Here is a 22,145-nt window from a genome sequence, read left to right on the forward strand (position 1 = left end):
TGGTAATGATGGACTGTCATTTCTCTTTCCTTATTTGAGCTGTTCTTGCCATAATATGGACTTGGTCTTTTACCAAATAGGGCTGTCTTCTGAATACCATCCCTACCTTGTCACAACACAACTGATTGGCTCAAATGCATTAAGAAGGAAAGAAATTCCACAAATTAACATTTAACAAGGCAAACCTATTAATGTAAATGCATTCCAGGTGACTACCTCATGAAGCTGGTTGAGAGAATGCCAAGAGTGTGCAAAGCTGAAAAAACTATATATTTTGATTTGTTTAACACTTTTTCGGTTACTAAATGATTCCATGTGTGTTATTTCATAGTTTCGATGTATTCACTAGTATTCTACAATGTACAAAATAGTAAAAATAAAGAAAAACCCTTGAATGAGTAAGTGTTCTAAAACTTTTGACTGGTACTGTATGTACAGTTGAAGTCAGAAGTTTACATACACCTTAGCCAAATACATTTAAACTCAGTTCTTCACAATTCCTGACATTTAATCCTAGTAAAAATTCCCTGTCTTAGGTCAGTTAGGATCACCACTTTATTTTAAGAATGTGAAATGTCAGAATAATAGTAGAGAGAATGAATTATTTCAGCTTTTATTTATTTCATCACATTCCCAGTGGGTCAGAAGTTTACATATACTCAATTAGTATTTGGTAGCATTGCCTTTAAATTGTTTAACTTGGGTCAAACGTTTCGGGTAGCCTTCCACAAGCTTCCCGCAATAAGTTGGGTGAATTTTGACCCATTCCTCCTGACAGAGCTGTTGTAACTGAGTCAGACCTTGCTCGCACATGTTTTTCAGTTCTGCCCACACATTTTCTATTAGATTGAGGTCAGGGCTTTGTGATGGCCACTCCAATACCTTGACTTTGTTGTCCTTAAGCCATTTTGCCACAACTTTGGAAGTATGCTTGGGGTCAATGTCCATTTGGAAGACCCATTTGCGACCAAGCTTTAACTTCCTGACTGATGTCTTGAGATGTTGCTTCAATATATCCACATAATTTTCCTCCCTCATGATACCATCTATTTTGTGAAGTGCACCAGTCCCTCCAGCAGCAAAGCACCCCCACAACATGAATCTGCCACCCCCGTGCTTCACGGTTGGGATGGTGTTCTTCGGCTTGCAAGCATCACCTTTTTCCTCCAAACAAAACAATGGTCATTATGGCCAAACAGTTCTATTTTTGTTTCATCAGACCAGAGGACATTTCTCCAAAAAGTACAATCTGTGTCCCCATGTGCAATTGCAAACCGTAGTCTGGCTTTTTTATGGCGGTTTGGAGTAGTTGCTTTTTCCTTGCTGAGCGGCCTTTCAGGTTATGTCGATATAAGACTCGTTTTACTGTGGATATAGATACTTTTGTACCCGTTTCCTCCAGCATCTTCACAAGGTCCTTTGCTGTTGTTCTGGGATTGATTTGCACATTTCGCACCAAAGTACGTTCATCTCTAGGAGACAGAACACGTCTCCTTCCTGAGCGGTATTACGGCTGCGTGGTCCCATGGTCTTCATACTTGCATACTATTAATTGTACAGATGAACATGCATTTGGAAATTGCTCCCAAGAATGAACCAGACTTGTGGAGGTCCACAATGTTTTTTCTGAGGTAATGGCTGATTTCCTTTGATTTTCCCATGATGTCAAGCAAAGAGGCACTGAGTTTGAAGGTAGGCCTTGAAATATATCCACAGGTACACCTCCAATTGACTCAAATGATGTCAATTAGCCTATCAGAAGCTTCTAAAGCCATGACATCATTTTCTGGAATTTTCCAAGCTGTTTAAAGGCACAGTCAACTTAGTGTATGTAAACTTCTGACCCACTGGAATTGTGATACAGTGAAATAATCTGTCTGTAAACAATTGTTGGAAAAATTACTTGTCATGCACAAAGTAGATGTCCTAACCAACTTGCCAAAACTATAGTTTGTTAACAAGAAATTTGTGGAGTGGTTGAAAAACTAGTTTAATGACTCCAACCTAAGTGTATGTAAAGTTCCAACTTCAACTGTATGTGCTGAGAGAAGGACAGTGCACCGTCTAGCCATACTCCCAAGTACTTGTATGAGGGGACTACCAAAAGCTCTAAACCCTCAGAGGTAGTAATGACACCTGTGGTAAGAGGGGCGTTCTTCTTACCAAATCATATTACCTTTGTTTTGGAGGTGTTCAGAAGAAGGTTAAGGGTAGAGAAAGCTTATTGGACACTAAGAAAGCTTTGTTGTAGAGTATTTAACACAAAATCCAGGGAGGGGCCAGCTGAGTATACGACTATCATCTGCATATAAATGGATGAGAGAGCTTCCTGATGCCTGAGCTATGTTGTTGATGTAAATTGAGAAGAGAGTGGGGCCTAGGATTGAACCTTGGGGTACTCCCTTGGTTACAGGCAGTGGCTGAGACAGCAGATTTTCTGACTTTTTACACTGAACTCTTTGTGAGAGGTAGTCCTGACTTAATGAAGTGGTGATTAAAGAGCTCAGCCATGTGCTTCTTGTCAGTAACAACCACATCATCAACATTAAGGGACATGGGCAGCTGTGAGGAGGAGGGTTTATTCTCCAGGTCTTTAACCGTTTTCCAGATCTTCTTGGGGTTAGACCCACAGAGAGAGAACTGCTCCTTAAAATAACTAATTTTGGCCTTCCCGGGTAACCTGAGTGCACTTATTTCTCATTTGCCTGTACGATAGCCAGTCAGCCTGAGTATGCGTGTGCCGAGCCTTTCTCCAAATGCAACTCTTGAGGTGGAGTAACTCTGCAAGATCACGGTCGAACAAGGGGCTGAACCTGTTTTTAATTCTCATTTTTAACAATACCATTACCATTGAAAATATCAAAAAAGAAGGTCCAAGCGTCTTCTACTGGGGTAGAGGAGAAATAAAAAGTAGGCGGGCTTGGATTTCCCATCTACCTGTTTGCTCAGAGTAGTCCTCTGCAAGCAAACAGTTGCAGTATACATCATGTGAAATCCATTGGACATTGTGGAGAACCAGTTTTGAATAATGTAAACATGGTGGTTGGCAACCAGTGTTAGGCATTTTTACTCCTTAATGATTCCTAAATGAGTCACTAGATGTCCACCATCTCCCCTCTCCCCAGGTGAAGAAAGTGAAACTGTCCAAGGACGAGTCCCTGACTATCCTTGGCTATGGAGGGACGGGACCAGAACTCTTAGCCAATGAGACCCTAATGAGTGACGGTCAGGTGATTCGAAGCTCAACCAATCAGGTGCAGATTTACTACCGCAGTCTCCGGCAGACCGATCATGGCATGTTCAGCCTACACTATCAAGGTAAATTCAGAGTGGCGTCTTTTCTTTTTCCAATAAAATATTTTTTTGTCAATAAAATGTTCTTATAAGGGTGCAGTCCACAACAAGGAGGTTATTATTTTAGTTTAATAAAAAAAATGAAACAAAGACATCTCATTTTTCGCATGAATTATCAAGGTATTCCATCCCAGTGAGCGGTTTGAGTGTTATGGTTTGTTTACATGTCATCCTGCCTTGTTTTGTGCAATTAATCTGTAGCTCTCTCTCTTTCCTCCATCTTTCTCACTCCCTTAATCTGTGCTACATGCAACAGCCTTCCTCCTCTCCTGCTCATTCCCTCTTTCTCCTGAGGGAGGGGGTGTGACAGTAACGGACATCCACCCCGGAGGCCAGGCCCACTTCCACTGTGACCCTGGCTTCCAGGTCAGGGGCCACGAGGTAGCCACTTGCTTGAACATGACTCAACCTCATTGGAGCTCTGCTGAACCTCAGTGTGTGGGTCAGTGTCCGCTATCTTCTGACAGTAGAATCTTTGACCATGTCAATATGATCCAACAATTGTCTGGCCTGCACAGAAAATGTGTATCTGAAACTTACAATGCAGCTTTGTTGTGGCCAGCATGGGTACTGTAAGCTCATGAGAAATTATGTTTGTCCACGGAAGGCCCCACATCTCACACAGTGTGTATAACTCTTGATTTTTCTTCCCAACTGTCAGCTGTGTCATGTGGAGGGTGGATCCGAAATGCTACCGTGGGTAGAATCTTCTCGCCGCCTCCTCCATCTGCGAGTAACCACAGCAACGGCAATAATCTGAGCTGCCATTGGCTACTGGAGGCCAGGGAGGGACACAGGCTTCACCTCCACTTTGAGAGGGTTGCTCTGGACGAGGATGATGATAAGTAAGTTAAGATGTTAAATGGGCAATCTGCGATTGCTACATCAATTTCTTTACTTTGAAATTAATGATATATACCTTTTAATCCTTGAAGAATATAATTTATAAATGCCTCATGAGCTTCAACTGTTTTACCCCATCAGTACCCAAAATATAACCTTGTTTTTACTTCTATGTAATTGTAAACAAACACTGTATAACATCAAAACATGTAGAAGTCTCATGGATGGTCAGTCTATGAATTTGAGAGTGGTTACATTTCTCCAGCCCCATCCCTCAGCTATTTACCAAATCAGTGACAGGGTGACAGCGGTGTTATTGTTTAAACTGCAGATTCAGCTGCTCAATTCTACATAAATAATGTAAAACCCATCTTAGTACAATTCTATTTTCTAACCCAGTACTGTGTATTGGTTAGATAATAACTTCCTTCTCATGGACTTTGAAAAAGTGAAGTTGCAAAAGTACAACAATAATTTGGCTGCATTGTATTGTGAGTTCCCTGCTAAAAAAAAATACAGCATAGACCATCATAGGCTGGTCCAGTATAGATGCTGGTTTTGCTGGTGACCAGCCTTCGCTGAGCCTTCACTGTGTTTTTGCTGGTGACCTGCTTTCACTGTGTTTTGGACACTGGTGTTCTGACAAACAGAGTGAAAAACTAACAGAGTACCCGTCGTTGGCTTCACCCCTCAGCATCCACTCCACCTTAAAGGAAGGTGTATAATGGTGGCCCACTAGATGTGACCTGTTTCACCTTGTAGCATGGGTCGAACGGTGGAGGAGTGGCAATTGCATATACAGTGACTTCAGAAAGTATTCAGACCCTTTGACTTTTTCCACATTTTGTTATGTTACAGCCTTACTCTGAAATGGATTTTTTTTAAATCCACAGCAATCTACACACAATACTCAATAATGACAAAGCAAAAACAGGTTTTGAAAATGTTGCAAAATAATTTAAATTAAAATCATAAATACTTTATTTACATACACTACCGGTCAAACCTTTTAGAACACCTACTTATTCAAGGGTTTTTCTTTATTTTTACTATTTTCTACATTGTAGAATAATAGTGAAGACATCAAAACTATGAAATAACACATATGGAATCATGTAGTAACCAAAAAAGTGTTAACCTGTTATGGCTAGGGGGCAGTATTTTCACGGCTGGATAAAAAAACGTACCCGATTTAATCTGGTTACTACTCCTGCCCAGTAACTAGAATATGCATATAATTATTGGCTTTGGATAGAAAACACCCTAAAGTTTCTAAAACTGTTTGAATGGTGTCTGTGAGTATAACAGAACTCATATGGCAGGCAAAAACCTGAGAAGATTTCATGCAGGAAGTGGCCTGTCTGACAAGGTGTCGTTCTTCTTGTCTCTGTTTATTGAAGAGTGAGGATCTTAGCTGTCCCGTGACACTTCCTACGGCTGCCATAGGCTCTCAGAAGGCGTCAAAACGCTGAATCGTGGCTTTGCAGGCTCTGGCTGAAACAAAGTAGCGCGTTTGGGTAGTGGCTGGTTACAGTACTGTGAGACTCAGGCTCGTGCCCGCGTCGACCGAAAGCTTTGTTTTCTTTCCTCTGTTTAGCTAAATGGACATTCCCGGTCGGAATATTATCGCTTTTTTACGAGAAAAATGGCATAAAAATGGATTTTAAACAGCGGTTGACATGCTTCGAAGTACGGTAATGGAATATTTAGATTTTTTTTGTCACGAATTGCGCCATGCGCGCGACCCTGATTTACCATTTCGGATAGTGTCTGGGACGCACGAACAAAACGCCGCTATTCGGATATAACGATGGATTATTTTGGACCAAACCAACATTTGTTATTGAAGTAGCAGTCCTGGGAGTGCATTCTGACGAAGACAACAAAAGGTAATCAAACTTTTATAATAGTAAATCTGATATTGGTGAGTGCTAAACTTGCCGGGTGTCTAAATAGCTAGCCCGTGATGGCTGGGCTATGTACTTAGAATATTGCAAAATGTGCTTTCACCAAAAAGCTATTTTAAAATCGGACATATCGAGTGCATAGAGGAGTTCTGTATCTATAATTCTTAAAATAATTGTTATGCTTTTTGTGAACGTTTATCGTGAGTAATTTAGTAAATTGTTAGCAAATTCCCCGGAAGTTTGCGGGGGGTATGCTAGTTCTGAACGTCACATGCTAATGTAAAAAGCTGTTTTTTGATATAAATATGAACTTGATTGAACAAAACATGCATGTATTGTATAACATAATGTCCTAGGTGTGTCATCTGATGAAGATCATCAAAGGTTAGTGCTGCTTTTAGCTGTCTTCTGGGTTTTTGTGACATTATATGCTAGCTTGAAAAATGGGTGTCTGATTATTTCTGGCTTGGTACTCTGCTGACATAATCTAATGTTTTGCTTTCGCTGTAAAGCCTTTTTGAAATCGGACAGTGTGGTTAGATAAAGGAGAGTCTTGTCTTTAAAATGCTGTGAAATAGTCATATGCTTGAAAAATTGAAGTTTTTGTATTTTTGAGGAATATGTAATTCACGCCACGCCTATCATTGGATATTGGAGCAGGTGTTCCGCTAGCGGAACGTCTAGATGTAAGAGGTTAAACAAATCAAAATGTGTTTTATATTTGAGATTCTTCAAATAGCCACCATTTGCCTTGATGACAGCTTTGCACACTCTTGGCATTCTCTCAACCAGCTTCACCTGGAATGCTTTTCCAAAAGTTTTGAAGGAGGTCCCATATATGCTGAACACTTGTTGGCTGCATTTCCTTCACTCTGCGGTCTGACTCATCCCAAACCATCTCAATTTGGTTGAGGATGGAGGATTGTGGAGGTCCAGGTCATCTGATGCAGCACTCCATCACTCTCCTTCTCAGTAAAATAGCCCTTACACAGCCTGGAAGTGTGTTGGGTCATTGTCCTGTTGAAAACAAATTATAGTCCTACTAATCTCTAACCAGATGGGATGGCGTATCGCTGCAGAATGCTGTGGTAGCCATGCTGGTTAAGTGTGCCTTGAATTCTAAATAAATCACAGACAGTGTCACCAGAAAAGCACTCCCACACCATAACACCTCCTCCTCTATGCTTTACGGTGGGAAATGCACATGTGGAGATCATCCATTCACCCACACCGCGTCTCACAAAGACACAGCGGTTGGAACCAAACATCTCAAATTTGGACTCCAGACCAAAGGACAAATTTCCACCGGTCTAATGTCCATTGCTCGTGTTTCTTGGCCCAAGCAAGTCTTTTCTTATTATTGGTTTCCTTTAGTAATGTTTTCTTTGTAGCAATTCAAACATTAAGGCCTGATTCACACAGTCTCCTCTGAACAGTTGATGTTGAGATGTGTCTGTTACTTGAACTTTGTGAAGCATTTATTTGGGCTGCAATTTCTGAGGCTGATAACTCTAATTAGGGATAGGCGTCCCGTCAACAGGACAGTTGTAAATCATGCAGCGCTGTGTGTCACGATCGCAGATTGTAGAGAAACAACAAATGTCAGTACATATAGTGTCTTATATCGGCTGCAAGCTTAAATTATTGTTAATATAACTGCATTGTCCAATTTACAGTAGCTATTACTGCGAAAAAATGCCATGCTATTGTTTGAGGAGAGCTCCTAACAACAAAACTATTTTTTCACCGCGATAGGTTTGAGAAATTCATCTCTGAAGGTGAAATGTGTACTTACATTCTGAAATCTTGCTTTGATTTATTATCCAAAGGGTCCCCGAGATAACATGAAGTGTCGTTTTGTTAGATAAAATCCTTTTTCATATCCTAAAAAGGTCTATATAGCATGCACAATCAATTTTGTATTTCCACTCGTTGTATTTGCAAAGAAAGGAATCTGTGAAAATCTAACCCTAAATGTTGTTTCAACCAGTCAAATCACGTTCGTATTTATTCCTCAGAAATCCTAGAATGTAACCAGACTTCACTATATCATTAGGAGTGTAGTATATCCTATAGGACACCAAATTTGGTCAGAGAGCGATGCCTTCATGTCGCGCCGATGACGGGGCGGTCTTCACTTGATTGACTGTAACTTTGTCAAATAAGCACCAATCGCAAAATGTTGCTGCTAACCTTGTGCAACAGCAAGCATTTTCCTTTTGGACAAAAATTATAAAAATATGGAGAGTTATGAAGTTATGAAAACTGGGTGTTTTGCAAATGTTGAACTTATAATATGGCTAATAATACTGGAAAAGCTAAATCAAAGTCCAAGTATACAGATTTGACGATATTCTTGCAGAAAAATGTAATGTGAATATAAATGTCTCCTTCACGACTTGCCCAAATATACCTGGGTGACTTCACACTAAATGTCATGTAGTTTGCTCATACTTCAAGTTATCCGCCTGAAACCTTACACATACACTGCTGCCATCTTGCGGACACCATCGGAATTACAACCAGAGTGATGGCTAGATTTGGGACCTTTCATTTGCATTTCAAAGATGGTTGTTTTTTTCTTTGTATTTTCTTCTACCAGATCTATTGTGTTGTATTCTCATACATTCAATTCACATTTCCACAAACTTCAAAGTGTTTCCTTTCAAATGGTACCAAGAATATGCATATCCTTGCTTCAGGGCCTGAGCTATAGGCAGTCAGATTTGGGTATGACATTTTAGGCGAAAATTGAAAAAAAGGGGGCTATCCCTTATCCTCTGCAGCAGAGGTAACTCTGGGTCTTCCATTCCTGTGGCGGTCCTCATGAGAGCCAGTTCCATCAAAGCGCTTGATTGTTTTTGCAACTGCACTTGAAGAAAGTTCTTGAAATGTTCCATTTTGACTGACCTTCATGTCTCAAAGTAATGATGGACTGTGATTTCTTTTTGCTTATTTGAGCTGTTCTTGCCATACTATGGACTTGGTCTTTTACTAAATAGGGCTATCTTCTGTATACCCCCACTATCTTGTCACAACACAACTGTTTGGCTCGAACGCATTTATAAGGAAAGAAATTACAAAAATGAACTTTTAAGAAGGTACACCTGTTAATTGAAATGCATTCCAGGTGAATACCTCATGAAGCTGGTTGAGAGATTACCAAGAGTGTGCAAAGCTGTCAAGGCAAAGGGTGGCTATTGGAGGAATCTCAAATATAAAATATATTTTGATTTGTTTAACTCTTTTTTTGTTACTACATGATTCCATATGTGTTATTTCATAGTTTTGATGTCTTCACTATTATTCTACAATGTAGAAATTAGTAAAAAATTTAAGAAAAACCCTTGAATGAGTAGGTGTTCTAAAACATTTGACCGGTACTGTAAGTATTCAGACCCTTTACTATGAGACTCGAAATTGAGCTGAGGTGCTTCCTGTTTCCATTGATCATCCTTGAGATGTTTCTACAACTTCATTGGAGTCCACCTGTGGTAAATTCAATTGATTAGACATGATTTGGAAAGGCACACACTTGTCTATGTAAGGTCCCACTGTTGACAGTGCATATCAGAGTAAATACCAGGCCATGAGGTCGAAGGAATTATCCATAGAGCGGATTGTGTCGAGGCACAGATCTGGGGAAGGGTACCAAAAAATGTCCACAGTATTGAAGGTCCCCAAGAAAACGGTGGCCTCCATCATTCTTAAATGGAAGAAGATGGGATCCACCAAGACTCTTCCTAGAGCTGGCCACCCGGCCACACTGAGCAATTGGGGGAAAAGGGCCTTGGCCAGGGAGGTGACCTAGAACCCGATGGTCACTCTGACAGAGCTCCAGAGTTCCTCTGTGGAGATGGGAGAACCTTCCAGAAGGAAAATCATCTCAGCAGCACTCCATCAATCAGGACTTTATGGTAGAGTGGACAGGCAGAAGCCACTCCTCAGTAAAAGGCGCATGACAGCCCACTTGGAGTTTGCCAAAAGGCACCTAAAGACTCTCAGACCATGAGAAACAAGATTTTCTGGTCTGATGAAACCAAGATTGAACTTCACATCTGGAAGAAACATGGCACCATCCCTACGGTGAAGCGTGGTGGTGGCAGACTCATGATGTGGGGATGTTTTTCAGCGGCAGGGACTGTGAGACTACCAGGATCGAGGCAAAGACAAATGGAGCAAAGTACAGAGAGATCCTTGATGAAAACCTGCTGTAGACCTCTTAGGATCTGAGACTGGGGTGAAGGTTCACCTTCCAACAGGACAACGACCCTAAGCACACAGCCAAGACAACGCAGGATTGGCTTTGGGACAAGTCTCTAAATGTCCTTGAGTGTCCCAGCCAGAGCCCAAACTTAAACCCGATCAAACATCTCTGGAGAGACCTGAACATAGCTGTGCAGCAACTCTCCCCATCCAACCTGACAGAGCTTGAAAGGATCTGCAGTGAAGAATGGGAGAAACTCCCCAAATACAGGTGTGCCAAGCTTGTAGCGTCATACCCAATAAGACTCGAGGCTGTAATCGTTGGCAAAGGTGATTCAACAAAATTGCTGATTAAATGGTCTGAATACTTATGCACATTTAATATCAGTTAGGGGAGGGTTTGGCCGGCAGGGATGTCCTTGTCCCATTGCGCACTAGCGACTTCTGTGGCAGGCCAGGCACAGTGCACGCTGACACGGTCGCCAGGTGTACAGTGTTTCCTCCGACACATTGGTTCAGCTGGCTTCTGGGTTAAGTGGGCATTGTGTCAAGAAGCAGTGCGACTTGGTTCGGTTGTGTTTCGGAGGACACACGGCTCTCGACCTTCACCTCTCCCGAGTCCGTACGGGAGTTGCAGCGATGAGACAAGACTGTTGCTACCAATTGGATACCACAAAATTGGGGAGAAAAAGGGGTAAAAAATATGAAAATAAATAAATAGATTGAGGGAAAAAACTATTTAATCAATTTTAGAATAAGACTGCAACCTAACAAAATGTGGAAAAAGTCTGTATACTTTCCAAAGGCACTGTACTCCTCCACACGTATTTTGATACTGTTCAAGTGCAACCATGAGTTGTTTTATGTGTTTTTGTCTATCCTCAAGGGCTCCCTCTAATTCCTGATTTAGGTTTTGACTATTTTCTAGCGCAATAGCCAATTCCTGCTTCTGTTCATCTAATCTATGTGCACGCCCTTCGGATATCCCCAGTTTTTAATTAATTGCCTCGTTCTTGTCTACTGCATTTTACATCGCAGGTCTCTATTTTTCTCTTTTTCCATATTCACCCACTGCTGATAAAATGCCATGGTTAGGATGCCTGCATCTTGTGGTCTGGACCATTCCAGTATTCCACACTACGATTCCACACACTCTTGACTGGTTTTAAACTTCCCATCTACGAGATAATGTGTGCCAATTTTGTCCAATTTGGAATATTTTCCCACCATTTATTTGGTTATTTGTGCTGATCATATGCCTTTTTTAGTGTATCTAATGCTTTGGTAACATTGTCCCCTTCTACCCCTCCCACTCCGGGAGTCTCCTGGACTCTAGAAGCCATATGTTATTTTTGTCACGCTGTATAATGATAGGAGACAGGCGCAGGAATACGTAATAGTTTTTTTTATTTCTCCACCCAAAATAAAGTATGTCATGAAAATGATGGGGACGAAGCCCAAAACAAACACATACTGTATATATATATAACACAGGGATGTAACCCAAATAAAAGAGTGAGGTGTAAACCTCTAACCTAAAACCTCTAGTGCACAAACACGTAGCATGAAAGCCGATACAACAGAGCACAGGTACTCACAAGACCAATGGACAAGGACGATGGGGAACAGAGGGCACATATATACACATACTAATCAGGGGGAATGGGATCCAGGTGTGCGTAATCAGACAAGACAGTCTGCGGTTGGTGGTAATGAATCCAGTTTAGTGACGTCTAGAAGGCCGGTGACGTAGACCTCCGGAGCTGGTGAACGGAATGAGCAGCATTACCAGGGGATCCGTGACAATTATTGACTCGATGTCACCCCCCAATCTGTTAAGAAGTAACAACTTAGCATGTGATTGGGTTTTAGTCCAATTTCTCAACATAAAATACCACTGTTCCCAACACTCCTCATTACCAAAATTACTCACGGTTGTCCTCCTATTTCCACCTAATCTGTCATGGTTCTCCGCCCCAATATGGCATGGACCAACCTCTCTCTTTATTGCTACAGTTACTACAAACGAATCATGTCAAACATTCATACACACACACACCCTACAGCCTCACAGCCACCTCGGCTGGGCTTTCACCCCCCTTATGTGTCTAGAAGGAAATCAACCCCACCCAGGATTTACCCCCTAGAATTTACCCTCCGCAGGGACTACCCTGCTCAGTGCTTACCTTCCGGGACATACCCTATACTTTATGGTGCTCGCAGGAACCAACCCACTCGGGATTTACCCCCTAGGACTTACCCTCCGCAGGGACTACCCTGCTCAGGCTTACCTTCCTGGACTTACCACATACCATGAATCTACAACCAGTCGTTATATAATGAGACTACTGAATGAGCTCAGGCTTTCAAGGTCTGTGTCATATTATTGTTCAGCCTACGACTTTCATCTCCACAAGATGTCAGAATGATCGGTAACAGGTGTAGGAACTGTGCTTACCTTGATTCGGACTCTCCGGTTCTACTGTAAATCGTGGTGAATCCTGCCAACAACACCAACTGTCATCTGCAGAATCTAACAGACTAGTCAAAGCTCAAACCAAATTTATTCACCCAATGGGTCAAACAGCTGAAAAGACAGCAACAGGTTTCCACCAGCACAAGTATTTATACCCTACTATTAGGCGCATTCTCCTCCTTGCACATCTAGACAGCCAATACAACTCTGTTGCAAGGCAGGAAGTTATGTGATGTGTGTAATAAAACTGTTCCTTCTCACTTCATCTGACCTGACCTGACCTTGGCTACATTCCTCACTAATCCACAGCTATCCAGCCTTATCAGTGACCACAACCAAGTGATTGCCTTTTCCCTCACTCAGTAACTTTCCAGACCGCTAGTTTTTATCCACCCTCCATTGACCCCACCATATACATGTAATCATTAACTTCTAGTATTTCAAGCTAGAATCCAATACTGGTGACTAGCCTAAGCTGGTCACCATGAAAACCAGCATCAAGTCACATCGTGCTGGCTTGCAAAGTGATGTTTAATTCATATTGGAATACAGCCAGGGTGGGGATAACCAACAATTTGGAACTTTTCTTCACCCACAATCTACATTCAAAAGGACTGCCATGATTAAAAATAATAATAAATGAGACTACCCAAACCCTCTAAACTGGAACAACTATTTCAGTAACGGGTGCAAGAAGTCCTACTAACAGATTGGATTAGTTTAGAAAAACGTATGTTATTTATTTTTGAGTAAAATAAGATTAATTAATCAATCAATGCAAAAACAAAAACAAATTAATAAGATATTGAAACAAATAATTTAAAAACTCAACTGCAATAGAGCATGCTGGGAAACATGATAATGATGGGCATGGTCAGACCAGTTTTACCAGCTAAACCATGTTGGACCAGCATAGAACAGCATGAACCAGCTTGGTAACCACCATACCAGTGTCCAAAACACAGTGAAGGCTGGTCACCAGTGTCCAAAACACAGTGAAGGCTGGTCACCAGCTAGACCATTCTGGTAAACCAGCATAAACTGCTAGACCATATGCTGGTCAGACCATCTTGACCAACTAGACCACAAAACAAAACATTTCAAAATTTGGTTGTGCATCAGCAGTTTTTCTCTTGTCATTATATATGAAAAATTTTTCTTGTGAATTTTGCTATTTTGCCTCATGACTCCTGCATGCTTTTTTGACGACAAACTGTCTTTACCCAGCCGTGGGACAGACAATGTTTGTTCCCACACTCGGGACTCTCTATTGGTTACACTGACATTTGGGCTCCCATCCTATTCTAACCACCTCTCGCCGGCTTTGTATTCATGTTACCTGATGACATTTCTGTACAATATGATCTTGTTGCCATCAAATGCACATTCAGATATCATAAATCAGCACTACAGAGCTCTCCCTGTCCTCTGCTGTGCCTTGATTGTATTACTGTTGATGATATCTGGAAATGTTCATGTACACCCTGGCCCATCTGAGCTCTTTAATCACCACTTCATTAAGTTAGGATTCCTATTTGACTTAGCAATGCCTCCCTGCGTATCCAACATTTCCTCACCACCGCTTCTAATACGACTATCCCCGATGCATCTCCCTCTTTTTCCCCTGCCCCGCTACAAAGTATCTCCCTAAAGGCAGTCACTGAGTCCGAGGTGCTAAAGGAGCTCCTGAAACTTGACCCCAAAAAACCATCTGGGTCAGATGGTTTAGACCCTTCTTTAAGGTTGCTGCCCCTATCATCGGCAAGCCTATCTCCAACCTCTTTAACCTGTTTCTCCTTTCTGGGGAGGTTCCCATTGCTTGGAAGGCAGCCATGGTTCATCCTTTATTTAATGGGGAGATCAAGCTGATCCTAACTGTTATAGGCTTATTTTTATTTTGCCCTGTTTATCAAAAGTGTTGGAAAACTTGTCAATAATCAACTGATTGGCTGTCTTGATGTCTATAGTATTATCTCTGGTATGCAATCTGGTTTCCACTCAGGTTATGAATGCACCACTGCAACCTTAAAGGTTCTCAATGATGTTACCATTGCCCTTGATTCTAAGCAATATTGTGCTGCTATTTTTATTGACTTGGCCAAAGCTTTTGATACGGTAGGCCATTCCATTCTTGTGGGCCGGCTAAGGAGTGTTGGTGTCTCTGACTGTTTTTGGCCTGGTTTGCTAACTACCTCTCTCAAAGAGTGCAGTGTATAAAGTCAGAAAATCTGCTGTCTCAGCCACTGCCTGTAACCAAGGGAGTACCCCAAGGCTTGATCTTAGGCCCCACGCTCTTCTCAATTTACATCAACAACATAGCTCAGGCAGTAGGAAGCTCTCTCATCCATTTATTTGCAGATTATACAATCTTATACTTATACAATCTTAGCTTGTCCATTCCCGGATTTTGTGTTAAATGCTCTACAACAAAGCTTTCTTAGTGTCCAACAAGCTTTTTCTACCCTTAACCTTGTTCTGAATACCTCAAAAACAAAGGTCATGTGGTTTGGTAAGAACAATGCCCCTCTCCCCACAGGTGTGATTACTACCTCTGAGGGTTTAGAGCTTGAGGTAGTCACCTCACCCAAGTAGTATGGCTAGACGGTACGCTGTCCTTTTCTCAGCACTTATCAAAGCTGCAGGCTAATGTTAAATCTAGACTTGGTTTCCTCTATCGTAATCGCTCCTCTTTCACCCCACCTGCCAAACTAACCCTGATTCAGATGACCATCCTACCCATGCTAGATTACGGAGACATAATTTACAGATTGGCAGGTAAGGGTGCTCTCGAGCGGCTAGATGTTCTTTACCATTCGGCCATCAGATTTTCCACCAATGCTCCTTATAGGACACATCACTGCACTCTATACTCTGTAAACTGGTCATCTCTGTATACCCATCACAAGACCCACTGGTTGACGCTTATTTATAAAACCCTCTTAGTTCTCACTCCCCACTATCTGAGATATCTACTGCAGACCTCATCCTCCACATACAGCACCAGTTCTGCCAGTCACATTCTGTTAAAGGTCCCCAAAGCACACACATCCATGGGTCGCTCGTCTTTTCAGTTCGCTGCAGCGAGCGACTGGAACGAGCTGCAACAAACACTGAAACTGGACAGTTTTATCTCCATCTCTTCATTCAAAGACTCAATCATGGACACGCTTACTGACAGTTGTGGTTGCTTCGCATGATGTATTGTTGTCTCTACCTTCTTGCCCTTTGTGCTGTTATCTGTGCCATAATGTTTGTACCTTGTTTTGTGTTGCTACAATGTTGTGTAGCTACCATGTTGTTGTCATGTTGTGTTGCTACCATGCTGTGTTGTCATGTGTTGTCCTTGGTCTCTCTTTAGTAGTGTTGTGTTGTCTTTCTTGTTGTCATGTGTGTTTTGTCCTATATTTATATATTTCTTTTTAATTTTTAATCCCAGCCCCCGTCCTGCAGGAAGCCTTTTGTCTTTTGGTAGGCCGTCATTGTAAATAATAATTTGTTCTTAACTGACTTGCCTAGTTCAATAAAGGTTAAATAAATTAAATAAATATGTCAGTCACTGACATTCACTCAATTAGCCATGTCAGCTAACAATTTTTTGATTGTTAAGTTTGTCTAGCCAGCTATCTAAACTTGTTGAATGCTGACCAGGCATGCAGGGCACGTGCCCAGGGGCCCTGACCTGCAGGGGGGCCCCATTGATTGTATTGATGCATTCAGATATCATATTAACATGGCATAAGTCATGGAACATTTTCTCTCTGCCCCGTGGCAAAATGTGTAGAAGTGCAACAAAAACTTCTTTAACACTGCAGCATTTCTCTAAGCCCCATGACAAAATGTGTAGAATTGCCAGAAATATACTTTAAAAATGTTCACTCCACCGTCAAGACGGGGCCAGTACAATGTTTTGCCTGCGAGGTGGTGGGGCCACCCAAGCAAATCTCGCTTAGGGCCCCCAAAAAGCTAGGGCCCTTGCTTCTGGTATATTGCATTTAGTTACGAGAGTTAAGTAGTCTAACTGCACAGATAGATTGATTGCACAAATCAGTTGACTGCATGTGTGGGTATAGATGTGGGTACGCCACTTATTTTGTGGCCCCCATCAAAGTTGTCCATTCCTGAGCTAGACCATGCTGATCAGACCAGCTTGACCACCTAGACCATGCTGGTCAGACCAGCTTGACCAGCCTCTGACCAGCCCTGACCAGTTAAAGACCAGCATGGACCAGCATACAACAGCATGGACCTGCTTGAAATGTATACTGGTCTATGCTGTTTTTTCTCAGCAGGGTTGTTTGAAAACGGTGCAAGATGTATAAAATATGTTCAAATACCCTGTGTAAATAAGCTCTATGAGAGTTACTCTCTCGTGGACAGACTACATAAACATAAATTGTACCATAGATCTGTCATGATACAACAGGATGAGTGAGATAATGAGCAGCATTAGTTCCAGTGGTTTGGACATGCCTGTAACTTGCAAAGACTGAGGATGGAGCTCTTCGTTCTAATTCCGGTCCTCATTCTACCTCTTCTCTTACTGTATGGACCCAGAACTTAATCGAGCATCTGACCAAGAATTTAGTTCTGGGTTAAGAGATTATATTCAAGTTAACAGTCCAACTATGAGAATGCCACAGTTTATTTAGTGATCACAGAGAGTTTCTACAGCACCAACTTGCGAGTTGGTCATCTCCCGCTTGTACAGTGTATGTGCAGCCAGGATCCATACAGAGAGCAAGGCCTCTGCTTTCTCTTTGTTTGCCGTACTGGTGTGTGCTTGTTTCGGGAGGCGGGGTTAGGGCTGTATTTGCGAACCTGAAGCTCATAGCAAACTTGTAAATTATTTTCAAGAAGAGAGACACTGAAGCCCAGCTAGCCTGTTTCAAATGGAGGTCGCTAACAAACGTTTTCAACGCTGCAGGAACTGTGTTGGTGGGAGTGTTGCCGCCGTGTTGTCTCTCCACAGCCGACTGGCCGGTGCCCTGCAGTGATTCCTCCCTGAAGGGGTTTCCACCTTCCCTGGAGAATAGAGTTAGTAGGATGCTTTTGGATGACTTAGTGGATGTTCCTATTCTTGACCCTACTAAGCAGCCATGGAGGCATGTCACTCGCCGTGGAAGTTGAAAGCAGCAGCCTTTGGCAATAGGGGCCTCCTTGGCAGTGGTAAGCCCGGACCAGATACATACTTCAAACAGCTTCATCATCCTGGATCAAAAGGTTCGGGCGCCTTCGTCCCTGGGGACTTCCACTTCGAGATCAGATGCGGAGGTACCTGCATCTTCATCCTATGTTCTGTCTCCCTCTCTGGTGGTGTCTACCTCGGTTTCAGATCTTCAGAGCTCCCACCTTCATTGGGCCATGAGGATGTCTGGGCGAAAGAAAGTCCGGACCTCCTCAGCCATTTCACCAGCTTTCATCATCGGTAGCTCTATGGTGAGAAACATCTCGGTTCCCGGGGAAAAAACCTTGTGCTATCCCAGAGCATGAGTACAGGACATTACGAGGCTCTCTCCTACCATTCTCCGACAGCTGTTGGGGGCTGATGCTGTCGTAGTCCATGTTGGGTTAAATGACATTAGGAGGGCTAGCTCGGGAACTGCTAAAATGGATTTTGAAGAACTGATTCTGGCTCTGAAAGATTCCAAAAAGCGGCCAGTTATTTCAGGCCCGGTGCCATCACAGGGCCACGGCTGTGAAAGATTCAGCAGGCTACTGGCATTACACATCTGGCTAAAATACTACTGTAGATCTGTTGCATAGCTTTTATAGATAACTTTGACACCTTTTGGAAACAGAAGATGCTCTACAGGAATGACAGAGTCCATCCAAATCATCTTGGCTCCTGGATCCTGCCCACGGATTTCAAGGCTGCATTGAGACAATGACATATCAGTAACTAAGCCCTGCTCAGATAATCCCTACCATTGTGTTGCTGAGTTGTCGTAGTGTTCCTGCAAATGTGCATTGTCCCAGGGGCGTTGGCAATCATAATATGAATAACCTAATTTATGTCCTTCTAACTCCCCTCAATGCCTCTGTCAACCCTACAGCTATCATGAACCTGAGTTATACTGTTAGCACTGAGGCGGATTGCACTAGTAGGAAGTCCACTATGTGCAGCTCACCTTGCATTATCAGCTCAAACATAAATATCACTGTCATATCTACCACTGATAAGCCTCCCAGTAAAGCAATAAAACAATCAAGAATTCCAGAAAAGTGCTAAAAATAGCCCACATTAAACTGGTACCTTCAGACTAGTCTTGTGAGGTTTATGGGCATCCAAGGGCAACACAACCGACAAGTACACTTCTTTTCAAAAGTTAGGGGTCACTTGTTTTTGAAAGAAAAGCACATTTTTTTGTCCATTAAAATAACATAATGTATTATGTTGTAAATGACTATTGTAGCTGGAAACGGCTGATTTTTTATGGAATATCTACATAGGTGTACAGAGGCCCATTATCAGCAACCATCACTCCTGTGTTCCAATGGCACATTGAGTTGGCTAATCCAAGTTTATAATTTTAAAAGGCTAATTGATCATTAGAAAACCCTTTTGTAATTATGTTAGCACAGCTGAAAACTGTTGTACTGATTAAAGAAGCAATAAAACTTGCCTTCTTTAGACTAGTTGAGTATCTGGAGCATTTGTGGGTTCGATTACAGGCTCAAAATGGCCAGAAACAAAGAACTTTCTTCTGAAACTCGTCAGTCTATTCTTGTTCTGAGAAATGAAGGCTATTCCATGTGAGAAATTGCCAAGAAACTGAAAATCTCGTACAACACTGTGTACTACTCCCTTCACAGAACAGCGCAAACTGGCTCTAACCAGAATAGAAAGAGGCCAAACCGTTCGGATGCTACATACATTTTTTTATTATGTGAATTAGCATTCTCCTACCCAATAATAGCAAAGCACCCTTTACTGGCCCAAACAGCCGACTAATCAGCTTGTTACCCACCCTTAGTACATTTTTTGAAAAAATTGTGTTTGACTAGATACAATTATTATTATTTTATTTTTTTATTTCACCTTTATTTAACCAGGTAGGCTAGTTGAGAACAAGTTCTCATTTACAACTGCGACCTGGCCAAGATAAAGCAAAGCAGTTAGACAAATACAACAACAAAGAGTTACACATGGAATAAACAAACATATAGTCAATAATACAGGAGAAAAAGTCTATATACAGTGTGTGCAAATGAGGTAAGATAAGGGAGGTAAGGCAATAAATAGGCCATGGTGGCAAAGTAATTACAATATCCCAATTAAACACTGGAGTGATAAATGTGCAGAAGATGAATGTGCAAGTAGAGATACTAGGGTGCAAAGGAGCAAGATAAATAAATAAATACAATATGGGGATGAGGTAGTTGGATGGGCTATTTACAGATGGGCTATGTACAGGTGCAGTGATCTGTGAGCTGCTCTGACAGCTGGTGCTTAAAGCTAGTGAGAGTGATATAAGTCTCCAGTTTCAGTGATTTTTGCAGTTCGTTCCAGTCATTGGCAGCAGAGAACTGGAAGGAAAGGCGACCAAAGGAGGAATTGGCTTTGGGAGTGACCAGTGAGATATACCTGCTGGAGCACATGCTATGGGTGGGTGCTGCTATGGTGACCAGTGAGCTGAGATAAGGTGGGGCTTTACCTAGCAAAGACTTGTAGATGACCTGGAGCCAGTGGGTTTGACGACGAGTATGAAGCGAGCGCCAGCCAACAAGAGCGTACAGGTCGCAGTGGTGGGTAGTATATGGGGCTTTGGTGACAAAACAGATGGCACTGTGATAGACTGCATCCAATTTGTTGAGTAGAGTGTTGGAGGCTATTTTGTAAATGACATCGCCGAAGTCGAGGATCGGTAGGATAGCCAGTTTGGCAGCATGAGTGAAGGATGCTTTGTTGTGAAATAGGAAGCCGATACTAGATTTAATTTTGGATTGGAGATGCTTAATGTGAGTCTGGAAGGAGAGTTTACAGTCTAGCCAGACACCTAGGTATTTGTAGTTGTCCACATATTCTAAGTCAGAACCGTCCAGAGTAGTGATGCTGGACGGGCAGGCGGGCAGTTGCGGGCAGCGATCGGTTGAAGAGCATGCATTTCATTTTACTTGCATTTAAGAGCAGTTGGAGTCTACGGAAGGAGAGTTGTATGGCATTGAAGCTCGTCTGGAGTGTAGTTAACACAGTGTCCAAAGAAGGGCCAGATGTATACAGAATGGTGTCGTCTGCGTAGAGGTGGATCAGAGAATCACCAGCAGCAAGAGCGACATCATTGATGTATACAGAGAAGTCGGCCCAAGAATTGAACCCTGTGGCACCCCCATAGAGACTGCCAGAGGTCCGGACAACGGGCCCTCCGATTTGACACACTGAACTCTATCAGAGAAGTAGTTGGTGAACCAGGCTAGGCAGTAATTTGAGAAACCAAGGCTGTTGAGGCTGCCGATAAGAATGTGGTGATTGACAGAGTCGAAAGCCTTGGCCAGGTCGTTGAATACGGCTGCACAGTAATGTCTCTTATTGATGGTGGTTATGATATCGTTTAGGACCTTGAGCGTGGCTGAGGTGCACCCATGACCAGCTCTGAAACCAGATTGCATAGCGGAGAAGGTACGGTGGGATTCGAAATGGTCGGTAATCTGTTTGTTAACTTGGCTTTCGAAGACCTTAGAAAGGCAGGGTAGGATAGATATAGGTCAGTAGCATTTTGGGTCTAGAGTGTCTCCCCCTTTGAAGAGGGGGATGATCGCGGCAGCTTTCCAATCTTTAGGAATCTCAGACGATACAAAAGAGAGGTTGAACAGGCTAGTAATAGGGGTTGCAACAATTTCGGCAGATCATTTCATAAAGAGAGGGTCCAGATTGTCGAGCAGGGGTCCAGATTTTGCAGCTCTTTAAGAACATCAGCTATCTGGATATGGGTGAAGGAGAAATGGGGGAGGCTTGGGCGAGTTGCTGTGGGGGGTTCAGGGCAGTTGACCGGGGTAGGGGTAGCCAGGTGGAAAGCATGGCCAGCCATAGAAAAATGCTTATTGAAATTCTCAATTATAGTGGATTTATCGGTGGTGACAGTGTTTCCTAGCCTCAGTGCAGTGAGTGGGCAGTTGGGAGGAGGTGCTCTTATTCTCCATGAACTTTACAGTGTCCCAGAACTTTTTTGAGTTTGTGCTACAGGATGCAAATTTCTGTTTGAAAAAGCTAGCCTTAGCTTTCCTAACTGCCTGTGTATATTGGTTCTTGACTTCCCTAAAAAGTTGCATATCACGGGGGCTATTCGATGCTAATGCAGTACGCCACAGGATGTTTTTGTGCTGGTCAAGGGCAGTCAGGTCTGGAGAGAACCAAGGGCTAT

At 42.5% G+C, this 22,145-nt stretch overlaps 1 protein-coding gene and 1 long non-coding RNA gene across 3 annotated transcripts in view; one reads left to right on the top strand and one right to left on the bottom strand.

The window, feature by feature from the left end:
- sez6l2 (seizure related 6 homolog (mouse)-like 2) overlaps positions 1-22,145 on the top strand; it is a 164,252-nt gene that overhangs the window by 109,042 nt on the left and 33,065 nt on the right. For both annotated transcript variants that reach the window (XM_045714905.2, XM_014192147.3), the window contains exons 6-8: positions 3,126-3,318; positions 3,611-3,796; positions 4,016-4,199. In XM_045714905.2, the coding sequence (XP_045570861.1) occupies positions 3,126-3,318; positions 3,611-3,796; positions 4,016-4,199 (563 nt within the window). The remainder of the gene's footprint in view (positions 1-3,125; positions 3,319-3,610; positions 3,797-4,015; positions 4,200-22,145) is intronic.
- On the bottom strand, positions 11,701-13,169 carry LOC123741660 (uncharacterized). Its single transcript, XR_006769149.2, has 2 exons — positions 12,769-13,169; positions 11,701-12,142 (listed from the first exon to the last, which is right to left on the bottom strand). It is a non-coding gene; the product is annotated as an uncharacterized LOC123741660 (long non-coding RNA).

The sequence above is a fragment of the Salmo salar genome, chromosome 03, assembly GCF_965601325.2.
Source record: "Salmo salar chromosome 03, fSalSal1, whole genome shotgun sequence".
NCBI classification, from domain to species: domain Eukaryota; kingdom Metazoa; phylum Chordata; class Actinopteri; order Salmoniformes; family Salmonidae; genus Salmo; species Salmo salar.